The sequence below is a fragment of the Pteropus medius genome, unplaced genomic scaffold, assembly GCF_902729225.1.
Source record: "Pteropus medius unplaced genomic scaffold, Ma_sr-lr_union100, whole genome shotgun sequence".
Lineage (NCBI taxonomy): Eukaryota > Metazoa > Chordata > Mammalia > Chiroptera > Pteropodidae > Pteropus > Pteropus medius.
Genome location: NW_024340849.1, coordinates 50,090,854 through 50,109,535, shown reverse-complemented (window position 1 = coordinate 50,109,535; position 18,682 = coordinate 50,090,854). Strand labels below are relative to the sequence as shown.

General features: G+C 33.0%; 1 protein-coding gene across 8 annotated transcripts in view; it reads left to right on the top strand.

Moving 5' to 3' along the window:
• PTPN2 (protein tyrosine phosphatase non-receptor type 2) overlaps positions 1-18,382 on the top strand; it is a 70,603-nt gene extending 52,221 nt beyond the window's left edge. For 3 of the 8 annotated variants that reach the window (XM_039846382.1, XM_039846410.1, XM_039846411.1), the window contains 2 exons: positions 5,625-5,806; positions 10,292-12,017. In XM_039846382.1, coding sequence (XP_039702316.1) covers positions 5,625-5,806; positions 10,292-10,499 — 390 coding nt within the window. In that variant the 3' untranslated portion in view covers positions 10,500-12,017. Of the gene's footprint in view, positions 1-5,624; positions 5,807-10,291; positions 12,018-15,904; positions 17,179-17,213; positions 17,399-18,011 lie in introns of those variants that run through there. The other 5 variants (XR_005649361.1, XR_005649360.1, XM_039846409.1 and 2 more) reach the window with 5 other exon arrangements.
• The last annotated feature ends 300 nt before the right edge of the window (positions 18,383-18,682 follow it).

Sequence of the window (18,682 nt, the reverse complement as noted above, 5' to 3'; positions counted from 1 at the left end):
AATATGATTAGCATCAAATAACTGCACTCCATTTAAGTATTTAGCTTCTCCCTTCCAACCAAAAAGCATATTTACATTAATGTGAAATCAGCTGCCCATCTTAAAATTACAGAATTTAAGTTCACTTTCTCATATATACCTCAGCCTCAGATGAAATCCTGCCTTCAAAGCCCTACTGGGAACAAGATTTCATTGAAGAAAGTAAAATTCTCATGTAAGGAGGGTTTAAGCATTTAATCATTAAAACAAATCAGACAATTTAGGCACTTTGACCCGGGATTATAAAATACTTAATTTATGTAATAGATACTTCATTTACAACAATGAGCAACTTGAGAACTTTTGGCAGACATAATAAAATTTCAGTAGAATGCTCTATTTTCTCAGATCGGTGGCTTTAGTCTCCTGAAGATATTCTTATTCCACATTTACAAAAGCTAAGTTTAAAGACTGTCAGAAATCATGTTATATACTAATATAAAATAGAAACACAGACCTAACAGGCCCCAATGTCTTGTTTGATCTAATCACATAGTATCGGACATAAGTCAATATAATCTCTTTATATTTCTCTTTTATTAACTAGCTCTTTAATTTGTTACTACTATCTAAAACAAGAATATTCTGAATAAGCCTTCTTTTATAACTTAGGTCAGAATCTGTCCTAAAGGAATTAAGTATAAATAGTTAAATGTTATATAGATTTCAAAGACCTTAAAATATTCTAAAGCAATTCTATTTCAATAGCTAAAGAACTTTTTTTCCTGATTATTGTTATTTGAACTATTTAAGACAAACTATATCAGTACGAATTTTAAGTTTCACTGAAAAGATTTTTTTTAATCTTTAATTAGCATTAAAGAATAATTTTTATTGAAGAGAAACAGTATGTTACTTAATGCCATTCAGTCAGTAAAATAGTATGTAGAAAATTAAGCCCCATGAAACACAAGATTCTACTTCAGAAGTCCGACTTTGGAAACACTGGTTTGCTTGGCAGTGAACAGTGATTTAGAAGTAGAAGTTATTTTAAAAAGTTAAATAGTTATACTAAACTTTTCCACCCACTCTTGTAGCTTCCCTAGTTACCATTTCATTGCTTATTTCCTGGTTGTTCTTACAGATGGAGTCATTGTAGAGAAAATGTGTTGTCCTTTGAATAGTATCCCTCCCTCCACTTTAAATTTTTTTCAAGTTTTGTTTTTCTTAGTTTTAGAATACGTATGTACTTTGAAGATCTTTTCCACTGCAGAGATAAATTTTATGGACATACTTTTTTGTGGTCTTTATTATTATGACAGTGCAGTTTATGGCTTGGAAGAATATTTTTCTTTCCCAGTGTATCTTGTACAGTATAGCCATCAGATTCTCAGTTTAGCATTATTAGCACCCCATTCAAACCCAGGGCATTCTCTTGCCCTATTCCAATTAGGACATTGGAAATGTCTCTGTATTTTTTACATACTCAGGATCAGAAAAACTGTTTCCCAATCGGAGGGGTCAGTTTCCAGAGAAATGGTTTTAGCAAGGCTCTGATAATTTATGAAGTGCTATGAGTTTTATTATAAAAATAATTAATGAGTACATGTTGGATGTAAAGAATTCAAATAATATGGAAATCATGTACAAAGTGGAAGTCCTTGCTAATCACCTACCCCAAATTTGTAACCATTTTGGCATGTATGTATTCTTCCAGTAATGTGTATTTATGTATATGGATTTGTTTATTTTACATAGATATTTTTCTTCTTCTAGAACTCCACTGTCTGGTACTATAGCCATTAACTACATGTGCTATTGAGTACAGGTTTCCCTGCTATCTGAAATTAGAGCATTCCTGTGAAACCTTTTGTAAGCTGAATTGGCATAAAGTGGAAGAAGCTCTTATCATTAATTTATATAGCAACATTTTGAGCATTCCCAGACCCTACCAATAATAATAACCTACCAAACCATACAAAATAACACATAAAACCTAAAGTACAACTAACATATAGTAAAAGCAACGCCACTTTCACTGTCCAGGGTGTATGCACCTCTGTAACAGCTCGCTGCAAAACATACACTAAAAGCTATTTTCGCTTTTTTCGTAAGTAGAAATCCTCTTCGGATTTCTTTCAGTTACCAAAAACAGGTACTAATGTAGGTCTTTCCTAAAAATGAAGTGGCTTAATGTGAACTTCTGAAAAGCAGGAGATACCTGTACTGGAAATACGACTAGTCTGAATCGTGATCTGCTTAAAATTTAAAATACACACCGGATTTTGAAGGTTAAATACAGGGAGAAAAAAGTGTAAAGTACCTCAGTAATTTAAAAAATATTGATTATGTGTTCAAATGACAACATTTTTTAATATGTTGCATTAAATAAAATGTTAAAATTCACTTTTTTTTAAACATGGCTACTAGACATTTTTAAATTATATATGTGGTTCACATTATATTTCATTGGACAGTGCTATACGAGAACCGTAGGTTAGAACAGAATTCTAAGAAATGTGAAATTCTCTGAAATCTTAAATCATAAAACTTCACTCTTACAAAAATCTAAAGTTTTTTTTTTTATATGTGGAAGCCTCAAACTGCATAAATATAATTGTAGCCCATAAAAGTATCTCTGTTGATGTAAACAAATGTGATAGCCAATTTATAGAACTTTTATTTCATTCCATACATTTAACTCCTTCTTTTTTGCCTCCAGTTTTGGGTTAAAATTAATATTTGTAAGGAAGAAGAAGGGAGCTTCTTTCTAGTGTGAGCACAGTGGCATTGGGGAGAGGCACCTCCTGAACCCTGTATATCTCCAAATAGCACTGACCCATGTAATTCTTGTTTTTTGGTACTTTCTTCCTAAAAGGGGGCATCAGTCTTTACCTTTAGTCTTAATTTAGATTTATTAGGTGTGAGTGATATTTTCATTATTAGATATAGTTTTAAGTGAAGGTCTCTGGCATATGTGGATATAAAGTGATTTAGAACCTGTCGAGACAAAGGAGAGCTGTTAATATTCACATCTTAAAGTGAATGTCTAAAACTAGTAAATATATGTTTGTAATTGTAATAATATAGCATGTATTTATTTACAGAAATCTCCAATGACCTTGATCTACCTAGATAACTATAGATAACTTCTTGTTGTCTCTAATAATATCATTTACCTTAAAGCTTTCTTAGTGCAAGGTCGGACACAATACACAGTGTAGTTGCTGGTATTACCACATATTTATTAGCACACTCCCAGTATCAATGAGGACAGTAAACTTCACAGAATAATTCCAGTTTGGCAATTCAGAATTGGTATAAGGCCTTGGGCTGGTAACTTGACATTATTAATAAAGTATTAAGTGAATGATATACTTTTAACAAATTACAATGGGTTTCAAGTTTAATCACATCACTTGACTGCTCCTTCGAGGGGGTTTCTTCGGTGAGAAATAGGTGGGATTACAGACAGTGCATAGGGAATTGCTCAGAGCAGCACGTGACATGCTGGAGTGTGGTTCAGCGTGAGCATAGACTTAGATGAAAAACTGTCCATCTAGATAGCTGTACTTTAGGCTTCAAAATGAGCGCTTGAACAAGGTTGTAGCTACCTGTAGTATTGATGATTTGGCTTCCCCAGCCAGCAGTGATAAGCCAAGACAGGGAATTTTGGAGTGCCTACTTAACTGAGTGAGTTTGCTGCCCAGAGACATGGCAAAAGGACATAGCTTTTATTTTTATTTTTTTAGTTACTAGCATTAACTCTCTCTTGCTACCCCTTTCCCCACCTTTGCTGAGTGCTTTTCTTGTTGACATATTCTGAATTTGTTGCCTATTCTGGGATGTGGTCCAGTAAGACTTGATTTTTGGCATCATCTAGTTTATTGACATTGTTAATTAACTTTTGTCCGAGTATAGAACCAAGTTTACTAAGTCTTAGTAAAAGATTGAAACTTCAGAAATTAACCAGCATAAATTCTGGAGACAATTTAACATTTTTATTGTTACTTTCTTAAACTATCTGGTGTCTGAAATTGATGAGCTTTTTACAGATAAGCATGAGGGGTTGGTTATAGGAGAGTTAACCCTGACTACCTGGGTTAAAATTCTGGCCCCACTGTTCATTAGCTGCATAGCCTTGAGCAAATTACTTAAACTCTCCCAACCCATCTCATCTGTAAAAAGAGTATAATAATAATAGTAGTAGTACCTCCTAAGGTTCTTATGAGGATTAAGAACGAGTACATTTGAAGCATTCGAATAGTGTAGAGTGTAGTAAGTGCTTAGTAAGTATCCTGTTTCCCCACTTGTATCTTCTTCAATATAAAAATACTATTTGGACTGAGTATAACAAAAATTTCAAACAGGGGAAGAAAGAAAAAAATGACATAGTCGTCATCTAAAGTGAAAATGTCTTACTCTTATGTACCATTATAGTACTTTCTCAGCTCTTGGCAAAACATTCTTCTGGATATAGTTTAAATCTTCTTAGGTCCTTGCTCAGGAGAGTTCAGATCTACCCCATTGTTTCTCAGATGAGTTCAGAGACCTCTTTCCCTGAGATCGGCTTCCTTTCTGGCCTCGTCTCCTAGGGTCCTGCTCTATGTGTTCTCATCTTCTAGCCAGATTATACCAAACTGTACTACTCACTCTCTTCCAAATAAAACACATTATAGAATTTTACATTCTGTAAGTCTTTTGTGACTCAACTACTATAAAACAAAAAAAAAAGTACATTAATATACAACTTAATAAGAGAGACATATGGGAAAGGTAGAGTGTGGTAAAATGCCTTTTTCTTTTTAATTCTTCTGTTGTATGATAATGAGACAAGTTGGAAACTGGTTTATCAGTGTATCAATGAATTTTCCAGGGTTTTTAAAAAAATTAAATGTACAGCCATCATTTTTAACATGCCATTTTGCACTAGATTAACTCCAGTGAATGAGCTTTTCATCACTTCCAGAAAAGTGTAAGTTGCAGTGTTACATTTCTGTTCAAAATCATTAAAATCCTGAGACCAGTAAGCTATAGTGTTTCTTATTCATTAGATTCGAGACTCCATCCTTCCATGATAAGAATCTTCAAAGAGGGCCACCCCTGTTTATGCCAAGTCCTTTTGCACCAGTGTCAAAAGTTAAAATAATCAAAGCCATTGGCTCTCCCTGCTGCCACCTCTGCTTCTCTTAATATTGGCAGGGAGATAGATGACTGTGTTCCTACCCCTTAAAGGACTTGAGAGCCAGTGGTCCCCTATGTCAAGGTTATATTTGCCTTCTTCCTCTCTGGCCTAACCAAATAAAGGTCCTCTGGCATCATGGGGACCTGCTTGAAGATTTCACAATAGGTTTGGCATTAAATTAGACAGTGGCAGGGAACAAGGAGACACTAGATCACATTGAAGTGCCATATTGGTCATTGCTTCCAGTGTTACATAACCTTTGGATTAGGAATCCAGCAAAATCTGGCTTTGGCTACAGTCTTCGTAGTATGACTGATATTTTAGTGAGGTCCTTTTTCATTCATCTGTTAGCATCACAGGATATTCTTAAGTTGACTATATAATTTTAATTCATAAATCCTTATATTAAGAAAAACTAAAATTTTAGTGTTTGTATTTATTATTTCTCTTCTTTACCTAGAAACGGTGGAAAGAACTTTCTAAAGAAGACTTATGTCCTGCTTTTGATCATTCACCAACCAAAATAATGACTGAAAAATACAATGGGAATAGGATAGGCCTAGAAGAAGAAAAACTGACAAGTGACAGATATACAGGATTATCCTCTAAAATGCAAGATACTATGGAGGAGAACAGCGAGAGGTAAGAATAACATGGTTGAAAAGATGAGGCTTTATTTTAAAAAGATCAGTAGATGTGAACTAATATGGACCCTTTGTTTATTGAATTAATGTAATCACTCATTTATTGCCTAAGGGTATTCAAGTAGTATATGATAACATTGATCTCAAAGAACTTTTAGTCCTATTAATAAGCCAGTACTTATAGACAGACACCAGTTGGAAAATGGTTTAACAAAATATTAATTGAGAACAAAAGTGAATATAATTAGATTTGAAATATATAGTATGGTACAGAAAATAAATGATATGAATACCTGCCATTTGTGCAGTTATGTAGTACTATATAATGTAATTAGTAATATGCCTTTAATAAAATTATAAAATATTTAATAGACTATTAAAACAATTCCATTATAGGAAGAAAATTTTTTTTTCAAAAAAATTACATAAAATACTCTTACATACTTTTTGAGTTTTGAATCCATATGAATGTGTAAACTATTCAGGTTTTTAAATTTAAAAAAAATTTCTGAAGCTCTAATTATCTCACACACATTAGGAAGCTGTTATCCTGAGGTGTGAGTCACTTAGCAGAATAAATGAGCTCGTTTACTTCCTTTGGTATCTCTGAATGACTTTTTTCTTTTTGTCAAATATACTTCATATTGTGGGAAATTTTATGTTGTAGTTGTATTCGTTATATTGGCTTCTTGGGATGTGCTATGAAAATCATTACGGTCTCCTACACATACGGCTTCACTTCCATATTTCCCTAATATAAAAATTACCTGGAATTTTATAAAAGGTAACATTGTAATATGTAGTACATATGTTATTACATTGAAAAGTTTATTATGACTTAGCAGCACTACTCCTTGTTTGTGGCTTTAGAGGTTTTAGACTACAAATTAAAGCATAAAGTTGTTTATTTTTTCTTTCACCTTAAATATACTTTTATATCAAGAAATAATATTGTTATAAATAAATGATCTTTTTTAGTAATAAGATTCTCAGGTTCTTGTTGTGGTATGTAGTTTTGGCTAGTACTATTTGGCTAGTACTGTTTGCAGAGTTAAATACAAAACAGGCTTGATAATAGAGTTGGTGCCCTTAGCATTTCAGAGGTGTTGAGTTTTAATCTTTAAGGGCACAGGCCAGCCATTTTAACACAGCCACATTAACAGTTGCAACAAGGTAAAGCACTCATCCAAGTTTGACAGTACAAAGTAAATCAGTAAAACCACTCAGGAGTTACAGAGCGATCGCAGAAAGTGGATTTTGGGGTTGAGAGCAGTGGTACAGCAGCGTACGCATATGTGGTTCTCTTCTTTATAGGATAGGTGAAACCAGAGCATGTTTGAAAGCAGGAGGTGGGTCCCAGTGGGAGAGTTATGGATTGTGAGCAGAGGGAACAAGGTTAGGAAAAGCAAAAGAGCATAAAATAAAGATTATTCTGAAAAGTTTTGTTGTTCAGTCCTAATAAATTTTAATACTGATCTACAACTTTGCATTAGAGATGACAATAAAATAAACCAAAATCTTATCAAAAGGATTTCAGTTTCAGAGAAATAGAACACAATACTTTCTTCATTTTCTTTATTAAATATCTTCCAAATCCATTTTTTTCATATTGAAGGTCACAGTCCCATAATCATGAAATAATTTAGTGAGTTATAAAAAGTATTTTTGAAATAATAAAATACAATAAAATAGAATCAGTTAAGTTACAGAATAAAATAGGTCAGAGCTTCACAAATAATAACTGCTTTAACATTTTCATATATATACGTTATGTACATTATGTATATTTACATATAGTATACTATGTATACGTTTCTGTGGTTACTCTGTTGTGATGGTGAGATATTTCTTGCTGTAGGTTGCTGTCAAGTTTTGAAAGCAGTGTTCTCAGTTATAGTGCAGCCCATGAACCCAGATCACTGAGAGTGGAGAACAATTTAGATAAATGAAAAGTCAGATTATTCGGATCCTTCCCCTATGTATTTGCATAGTTAAACGACACCTTTTGAGACATGTGTTGGCAGTAGCCTTCTGTGTGTGCCACCTTGGAGAATTTCACATGGTCATTCATGGGCAGGGGTCCACAGGAAGCATTCTCTGCCAGTTTGTGGCTTACATTGTATAAACATACAGGAAAACCTGGCCTGGTCCTACTTGGCATGTTAATTTCTTTAGGCCCAACTATGTAAAAAAAGATTTTATTGAATCACAAAATGAGAATAGTCCTTATTACTCTGGAATTGCATTCTTAAACTAAGTAATGGCATCCCTTGGTACTTGTATTCCATTCATGAATATGTATTTATATGTATAATACATTTTTGGAAAGCCAGAGCCTCTTTTATTTTAAATGGGAAAAATTGTGTGTTCTCAGCCCAACCAAAACTATAATTAGTTTCCCCCCAAATCATAAAAATCCTCTTAAACGCCTGTTTAACAGTATTTAAAGCATAATTATATAATCATGTAACATTCAGTGAACTCATATTTGGTTTATATGGTAATTGACAATATTGGATAAAAATTATAATTGTTTTCTATACTACAGTGTTAAAGATTCCACCAAAATTATAGCCTAGTTGTTGGTGGCCCCAGGCTCCTGGCAGAAGCAAATACAGGAACCCATGGGTGGGAGTTCTATATTCTTTAATATTTTATGTATGTTTTGCCTACACTTGAATACAACTTAAATTTTTTTGCTAGCAGTTACTCACGTATTTGTTATAGAGAATTTTCATTTGAGAGAGTGAATTCTGGGTAATAAATTTTGCAGATCATTATAGCCAGTATTCACAGCCAGAGATATCTGTGTATGTAATAAGTAAAGGTAAAAAAAAAAAAAAAAAAAATTAGCAATCGCTACAGAGCATACAGAGATAAGCAAAATAAAGTCTGCAAGTTGCTAATATATTATAAAACAAGAACCCAAATTAGCAGCATACATTATTTGTCATAAATTAAATGCCATAAGATAAGAATAGAAAGGTTCTAGGGGATGAGAGGAGGGAAAATTGAAGAATAGAATTGAAATGAGAGGACCAGAGAGAAGAGAAGGTTTCTAGTTTAAAGAGGAACAAATTCGGAGAACAGCAAAAAAACCATTTGGGCAAGAATGAAATTGTGCATAGCAGGAGAATATTGGAAAGTTTTTACATGGGTGTGTTTTCAGTTCTCCTGGGTATATACCTAGGAGGGCAATTGCTGGGTCATATAGTAACTCTATGCTTAACATTTTAGGAACGGCTAAATAGTTTTCCACAAGTACATGATTTTGTATTCTCACCAGTAGTATTTGAAAGTTCCAGTATTCCAAAGATATTTACCGTTGATAAAATTATCTAGTTCTATATTCAGATTTCTCTAGTTGTCAAAATTTTCACATAACTTTATTGAGATAGTTACATACCATAAAGTTCATTCATTTAAAGTGTACAGTTCTATAGATTTAGTATATTTAGAGTAGTGTAGCCATCACCATAATCTAATTTTGGAATATTTTCATGATCTCAGACTCTAGCTATTTAAAAAAAATAATTCAAGATCTAACTGAGGATTGTGTATATTGTATTTGGTTAACATGATTCTTTAGTTTCCTTCCATCTGGAACTTTTTTTTTTCTTTTTTCTTTTTTCCCCCTTAACATTGTCATTTTTGCAGCTTTTAGACTATAGTTGCCTTTTAGAATGCCCTACAATCTGAATTTCTCTGATGATTTCCCATTATTAAATTCAGGTTAAACATTTTGGCTAGGGAAAAACATCGGCTCTTAATTCAGTAATAGACACTGAAAAGTCATTTAAGATTTTTAATCAAGCTACATGAGCAAAGCTATACTTTAGGAAAATTACTATGACAGTGTTAAATTTGAAGGCAGAGAAACTGTTAGGTTTTTGCTGTGATATAGGCATTAGTAACTTACATGTTGCCATTGGCCATTCTTGTTTCTGTAGTCCTAGGACCATGTATCTTGGGAGTCAAAGAAAAATTCTATATTGAATAGGAAAATGGGAGCTAGAAATATATATGGACAAACAGAGCAATAGATATTCCCACAGCAGACTATTCATAGAAATATTAAGATGATAGCTTTTCTTAGGAGCCTTTGTCAAAAATGAAATGTAAACACAAAAAGGAACCAGATGCTAGGGGACCCACTTGTCTTTCCACTTCTGGCTGGTTAGCAAAGAAAAAGAAAATTGACAGTGACTAGTTCACATTTCCTAGAGAAAGCATCATGCTTATTTTCATGTCCTACCAAAAGTATTTATTAATATAAAATTGTACCAGAAATTGTCACTGAATTATCAAAATACATCTCTGGACCATTTAGAATATTGAGGTTTTTTCCTTTTTTTTTATTGCACGTTTGAGTGAGTTTGAAAAATGTACGTAGGGGCTATAGATATTTGAGCTTAGGTCCTCTCTATTAGAGTAATTAAGTTCTACCGAGCACTTCCTTTTATTTGTTTTTATTTATTCGTAGTGTTCTACGGAAACGAATTCGAGAAGACAGAAAAGCTAGCACGGCTCAGAAGGTGCAGCAGATGAAACAGAGGCTAAATGAGACTGAACGAAAAAGAAAAAGGTGGTTACATTGGCAACCTATTCTCACTAAGATGGGGTTTGTGTCAGTCATTTTGGTTGGTGCTTTTGTAGGCTGGACACTGTTTTTTCAGCAAAATGTCCTATAAATTTGCCCAGCAAGCTTCTGCACTAGTAGCTGACAGTGTTGCATTAATCTTAAGAGTTTGTCTATTAGCAAACTCCTCATACCCAAAAAACCAGAGCAGTAGAGTAGACACCAACCAGATAATTGATGTAGTCAGTCCTCAGCCCAACATCTCAGGGCGCTGCCCCCAAAATGTAAACGGCTATCTAAAATAAAGACTTTAATGCCTGTTAAAAACTGGTACATTTTGCAACTGTATTTATACATGTTAAGTGTAACATATATCCTGACCAGATTGAGAAATCCTTTATCACAAGGATTTGTTTTTTTTTTTGAAGCTATCTTGATTTCATAACCTGCACTTGATATAAGCAATAAGTATCATGGTTTTATCTATATTATTACTGGAAAGAAAATGACCTTTAAATAATGCGTGTAATGTATAATGTGCTGTTGACATGGGCATCAACATTTTATATTTTTAATCATTTCAGGGTAAATATATTTTATAAGTACCTATTTAATCTTTTGTAGTTAAATGTACTTTTTTAAAAAGCTCAATTTGAAAAATCTGTTACCATAAAAAAATTAATTGTATATTGATTCACTTGTACTGGATACATTTTTATCAAGAGAAGTTTGATATGAGCAGTTAGAACTCTTAAGTATTTTTACCTTGTATTTGCATTTCTTTTATGTTTTTTAGTTTTCCCAATTTTAAAACGAAAAACAAAAATTTTCCCTAAAAATATCTTTGAAAGAAAATTCTCTTTACTGGCATAGTTAGATAACAGTTGGTCGAGACTTTGTAGAGAAATTGGTTTCTGTAAAGCCCATTATATTAATACTGTTTATTTTTCATGAAAATTTAATGTAACTACCCAAATTTATAATTGAGGTAAATGATGATTTAGGAACTAAATATAGGGAGCAGTATTTTACTATCCATGATATCAGTTTACAAGGACTGAAGTTTTGAAGTAAAAATTTTTTTCAAGTTCTTTCTACTTCAATAAATAGTATGATGATGTATAAACCTTACATTGTCCCTTTAACTTCTTAATGGGTATTTTAAAAGTATATTGTTTAAATGAATTTAACTGCTCATTTGAATGCTAGCTTTCTTCAGATCCCAACATTCCATTAAGTGTTTAACTTGTTTAACTTAAACTTTAAATAGTTATTATAAATTTAATTACTGAAATAATGAAATCACATTATTTCAGTGCTTTTCAAATTATGCTCAATGGATTTCTAAGGGGTCACCAAGAGGTGGTAGGAAGGACTCCAAGCTACCAGCCTTTACTTTTAATCAGACCACCTCTCCTTTATCTGTTTTATATGTTACATAAGATTCTGCATGAGGTTTAATTAAGAGGTCAGTTATAATTTTAAAAAAGTTTGGAAACCATTGTTATAGATAGATATGTTGAATTGATTTGAGTATCCTTGAATGTATTAAATTATGCTGCAAGTATGAAAACAGGATGTAGGTGGTACTACATATTAAATAAACTTGTGCCTGTGTCCTAATTCAGTATTACTGTGTCCTGTAACCTTTAAATGGAAAAGAGGTAAGGAGGACATTGTCTTTATGTCTGTCTGCATTAAACCTGTGTTCAGGCACTAAGGCCTTTATGTGTTAGATCATTATTGGTTTAAAATATTTCTTTCCAATTTGTCTTGCTTTATCTTTGCTAAAATGCAGAATATTATTATGCAAGTCAAATATGGATAGACCGTATTAAATTTCCCATTGAAGATAGCTTTGCTTTAAACAAAAGAAAAGGTAAAGACTTAAAACAGATGCTGGTAATGATGCACATTGCCCGATTGACGTGGTAAATGTGCTTCATTGGATTCAGTTTTGTAGCTTTGCTTTTTTATCTGCTATCTGTCCTTCTGGGTGGTGTTTGTTGTAATATAGTTTTCAGGTCATAGTATAGTAAACATTTGTTGATGAATTTCTTCAAGAGTTAGTCATCTTACTTCCTTCAGGCAGATCCTTGAGGATAGTGTGTTAAGTTTTTACCAGTAACAAGTATTTTTGGTGGGTGCTATGTAGTAATTGTTGAATATATATATGTCAACATGATGTGGTGCCTATGGTCATCATCCTGACCCTTTATTAAGTGAGGTGTACTAGTCAGAGTAAAGGACATAGACATGGCTCCTGCCTTCTCAGTAAAGCCAGAGGAAAAGTTAGCAATTCATGATGGGTTCTACATCTTTACAAAATTCGTGTATCCTTAGCTCTTCATAATATTTTCTGATTTTCACAAAGTTTAAAAGTCAGTTGCATAGTTTGACTTTAATAAGGTAGTATTATTTTTTAATAGGTTAAGACAGAAAGAAAGATATTTTAAATAGCCAGAGGCTTTATTATTTACATTAAGAAAAGAATATTTACATTAATGTATAGTTCATTTGTGTTTATATCTATCCTTGCTAATAAACTGACCAGCAGCCTTTGATTTAATGCCATGTTCTCTGGCTATAGCAACTGGTTATGCACTCATTTCCAAGTTTAGTCAAGTATTTTATGCTATCCTACTACTGATTTTTATCTACGCTCGCACATATATAATATGTACAAATATAATTCTCCACATTTAGTTTATCCATATGTAAAATTAAAATAATACCTTTTTCCTGAATTCTTGGAATGTTAAAATACCATATGCACAGAGCATAGAGAACTTTAGAACAATATAAAGACTATTCCTCATATTCAGAGGATATTTTATGTATTCGTTCTGTCCTTTTCCTCCTCTGTGTTTTGGTCTATTTTACTATGTATTAATATTTCTACCAAGGAATGAATAAGAAAAGAGAAAGGAAGTTTAAAAAAAAAAAATTAAAAAAATAGCTCTGCTTAACAGGTATGTCAGAGGAAGGAGTTGTAACTCAAGTTAATTTTGTGTACACTTGTGCTTGTCTTCTTTGTTTTAAATAAACTAGAATTGATGTGAATCAAAAAAATGTATATTGGTTTAAAAAGTAGATTATGACATGAAGCGGTCCCCTAGTTTTAATCCAATTCCTTCCTTGCTTTCTGCATCAATTCAGAGTGATGGTTGATACCATTTATTGATCATTTACTGTGTGCTAGGCACTATGCAAAGTACTTGACATATATTATCCTATTTAATCCTCACAACAAACTTTTGAGGTAGGTGGTATTGTTATTAAGTCATAATCAGCCTTGGACTTGAGATTTCTACATTTTTTTATGGTGCTATCATTGAAAAGTCTTTTGTGTAGAATATTTTAGAATTAGATAATTCTCAAAGAAAGGCTTAACCTTCTACAAGTTAGTTGCCTCTTAGAAAAACACCTCTGACTAGATTCTATATAGACATAGGCCAGAACCTGATTATATTAGAAATATTTTGATTAATCATTGTATACTCTATTTTAATGAGTAGGTACATTTCCAAAGTGCCTGTCTGGTTATTGTACAGCGTTTTAAATCTAGTCATCCTTGATAATGACTTTTAGATACAAGTCTTATATAGAGTTTTTTGTGTTTTTTTTTTAATGTAGTCTGTAAGCCTAATGCCATTCTATGTGTCATCCATTTCTTCCTGTGTTCAGGCAAGAGTCTAGGAGTTGCACCTCCTTTCAGCATTGATTTGTTTTTCCTTCCAGTGAGTCCACCTGTGTTTATCAGTGGAGTAGAGAGTGTGGGTCTCACAATCTCTCCCGCACACTTCAAAACACCCTTGCTTGGCTTTGACTTACTTAGATGATAGGGGCACAACATCTTATAAATAAAATTTTGAAAAATAGAAACATAGTGTTTTTACACTAATAAAAAAAGGAAGTTCTCACTTGAAATATGGGTCTTGGTCATTCTTTGGATGTTTTATTCTAGAGTTGACCATTTTCTTTCATCTTCTTCCCTAGTTCATTTGTTTGGATTTGATTCCATTTTCCTTATACTTATCTTCAAAGCACTGTTTATGGGACAGCAACACCAACAGCCCCCACAACAATGGATATGTTAGAAATTACAGCCATCTTTTCCATTGAATATAACTGATAACATGGCTTGGAAAAAACTCAGGTTGTGTAAGCTTGTAATGCCTCTTCTACCCAGAAATCCTCAGTCCAAATACTATACATTTATTGGCTATATTCCATGTACCTGGCCATAATGTAGCCATTCCATTGTTCATCCAGATTTGGAGATTTGACCTTTTAAGATTTGGAAATTTTATGCTTTCCACTTTGTTAGATAGTGTTCTAAAGAAAAACCTTCTAGGAAAATAGTATGGATTTAGCTCTCATTTTTCCCTCAGCAGTAGGAATTTTCTCAATATTCATCACATTCAGGTTGCTCCAAGAATGGCATTGAACAATTTTGTACAAGTGTTTTCTCTCAACACTCTTCAGGGAAAGAGTTATCTCCTTTGGCTACTAGATTCTGGAAACTTCCTTGGGGAGAATTTTTCCTCACTGTCACTGCTGACCCTCTTCTCATGTCATGTGCCATTTACTCCATGACAGAGCATTGCCAGGTATAGGCAGTGAATCAGACAAGAAGCCCTGCTTGGTTTGAGAGGCTTTGTCCTTATCGGGAACACCCTAACAATGAAAAAATTTTTAAGAGCTCTGACCGTATCTGTGCAGTTCATTGAGAGAATGAAAAGTACAATCTTTTGAACTCTTTCTATTTTGGTTTTAGTTTGGAGTGGAATATGGAAATTATAGAATATAGGATATTACAGAGTCAAATTTTGTCTGGTTTTCTAGTACGTAGTATGTTTTGAGACCTGTAAGGAAAATTGCATAGGATTTTTTTTTCCTTATAGAGACCATTTCTTAAAGAAAAGCATCAATTCTTTATTGTTGCTCTAATTTGGCATAGATGTTTTAGACCCATGATGATGCTGATATTTCAAATTACTACTATAAAAAAATTCAAAATTATGACTTTGCAAAGTTATTTTGAGTTTGGTGAATTCATGAGAGGGAAACTAGGTAAGTTCATTTTGTTTATAAGGCAATGTTTTGCTCAACTTAGATGTTTTTGTTAGTCTTTTCAGTAAACTATTAGTGTGAATATCTGGTGGCAAAATATTTTGGGTGCAGTTTTGGCTTTCTGTTACTTCAGGTGTGGAGCCATCGTGGGAAGATTTTGTCTGTAAGTCCAGTGCTTGTATCCAGTCCAGCATTAGGACAGTTGGCAGTATATGAGGGCCGCTTCTCCAAAGAAAGTGCAAACAGGGCTAATTTCATTTCATTTTATTTGTTTGAACTCATTTTACTTTTGCCTTGTTAAATAAAACAGCAAAAAAATTTTCAGGTGAACATTTTTTTTTCCTAAAATGAAGCCCATTTGTCTTTTCAGTCTTGCAAATAAGTACAGTCTTAAAATAGTTAAGACTACCAGTGATTTCATCTTATTTTCTTGTCCCCCAGAATAATCCTTACAAAGAAAAAAAAATAAGTGAATTTTAAAAAACAGCGTCAAGTTCTTACAGTTGTTTTAAGTCATAGTTCATCCTTGGTAAGTGTATCTTTAACACCCGGCTGGGAAAGACAACATTACATGTTGAACACCTACAGTTCTGCCAATCAGTTTAAATACATAACCTAAATTTAACCGCATATGCCTCTTGAGATACATCATGTTACCCCGATTTTCAGATAAGAAAACTGAGTCAAAGGATAAGTAACTTGCCCAATATTGCACAGATAATACATGACAGAACTGAGATTCAAACTCCAATCTAGAATTCTAGTTACTCTAGACCTTATACTTTTTCCATTATGTCACACCAACTCTGTTTTTTTGCAATATTTAAACCAAATATTGAAGTGGGAAAACATCAGACAACTACTTTTGCCTGTTAAAATTTAAAGTAACCCTCTATTTATTAAGTGAAACAAATCAGAAGTTTTTCCTCTAACAATTGTTGTGAAACAATTTGAACTACCACTAGGCCAGAAAAATACTGGAATATCAGAATATTCTCTAAACCATTATTTCATTCATTTTGCTTGGTTGGATTAAGATTCTTTGCTTCAATGAGCAATTTTCTGAATGCATGTGAAATAAATATGTATTTTGCAGCAGTTAGAATCATTAAATACTTTTCCTTCAACCACTTGGGTTCAGGGTTACTACAGATCCCTGTAGTAAGCAGCCGTAGTAGGTTTTTTTTTTAATACACATTTTATTATTAGTTTCAAGTATACAGTACATTGGTTAGACGTTATGAAGCAGTCCCCCTGATTACTCTGTCACTCATCTGACTCTACACGTAGCCATTCCATTACTGCTGACTGCATTCCCTATGCTGTGCTCCCATCTCCATGGCCATCTCTCAACAGTAATTTGTACTCGAACCCTTCACCTCTTCCTCCCAGCCCCCAAACCCCCTCCTCTCTGGCAGTCATGAGCTTGTCCTCTGTATTTGTGAGTCTGTTTTCGATTAATTCGTTTTGTTCTTTAGATTCCACAGCCATAGTAGTTTTTGTGATCCACAGATGTCTAATCAGTGCTGGAAAATCAGAGAAAAGGGGTATTTAGAACACCAAAGCGCTTGGTACTGTTATTCTTTCCTTCAGTAGAAGGAACCAGTAGTCATCAGGAAGCTCAATTTGCAGTATTTTGGGGTTTTTGACATTTGAGGTAAATATGTGGGTATGGTTTATATTTCCTATTTACATATGTGAAGATAAAATAATGACAAGTATTTAGATTTTTTTTTTTTTTTTGTCATAGGGAAGTTGGGGGAAGAATGAAAAGAACATTTACCTCAAAAGTTTGGCTATTTGCAAATACTGTGAAATAACATCAAAACTCAACTGCCCTTAAAATAGTTGTTTTATCTGTCTATCCCTTGTTTAAACTCTCATATTTCTTTACTTTTTGGCATTAAAATAACAATAAATCTGTCAATTACTTTGTCTGTGTTTTCTTTTATATTGATAGTAACTAAATCATGTCACTTCAGTTCTATATTGCTATAATTGTTAGTATTATCTTTTATACCTACAAAAAGTATGCTCCTAATAGTCTACAATTTAAGGATATGAGCCAATTTTATGTTCAAACATTACGTTAATAATATTTTTAGCAGTATGATTCAGTGGAAGTCCAAATTGGATTAGACTTTTGAAATGAATGAATGCCAAAGTATTGGTAAGTCTAGCACATACCATATAATCTTGCTAAACTGTTGTGGATACATTTTATTTTAATCTGTCTGTCAGTATCTCACATGGAGGTCATTTCTTGAGTAATACAGGATGACCCTAACAATTCATAATTAGAATATATATAAATTATGGTGCTTTAACATGAGTCTACCTCATACTACCAATTCTGTTTGAAAATCAAGCACTCAAACAGTTTTACCTAGATAACAGCGAAGCACTTAGTGTGGTTGAATGTGATATGTTGGAATGTTTCTTGGTTGCCTTTTTAGTTGTTAGTCCTTTTATGTTTGTGTGTATCTGTGTATGTCTGCGTGTTTGGTAAATATGAATCGAATAGATGACTTCTTATTTTATGTTTTAGGCCAAGATTGACAGACACCTAAATATTCATGACTTGAGAATATTCTGCAGCTTTAAATTTTGAACCATTGATGTGCAAAGCAAGAACTGAAGCCCACTCCGGAAACTAAAGTGAGGCTTGATAAGCCTGTAGATTGCCTCACATTTGTCTGTTTACAAAGTAAACTTTACATCCAGGGAATGAAGAGCAACCACCAGCAGAAGACTTTGCAGAACCCTCTAATTTGATGTATTGTTAAGTTTTTTAATGTGTGTATGAAATGTGGAAAGATGTAAAGGAAATAAATTAGGAAAGACTACTTTGTATTGTACTGCCATTCCAACTGTATTTTTATACTTTTTGGCAGCATTAAATATTTTTATTAAATAGACTATGTTGGTTTGTGTGCATTACCTTAGGACAGTCCTGCTTCAAATAATGTTTTCCTAAGGATTTACTCAAATTTTTATAGCAGTTTACACTTAAATTGAAATTGGTTCATAACACTGGGCAGTTGCTTCTTTTAACATTTTTTTAGTTACCTAGCATCAATAGTCTTTACATCATTATACGTTAGTTGAAAACAACAAAGTTATTTTGTTTCTTGAAAAAATATTAATATGGATAGTGATATTTAAATAAGTACAGCAACCCAATGCAGTTTTTAAAATCACACTGTTAGACATGCTTTC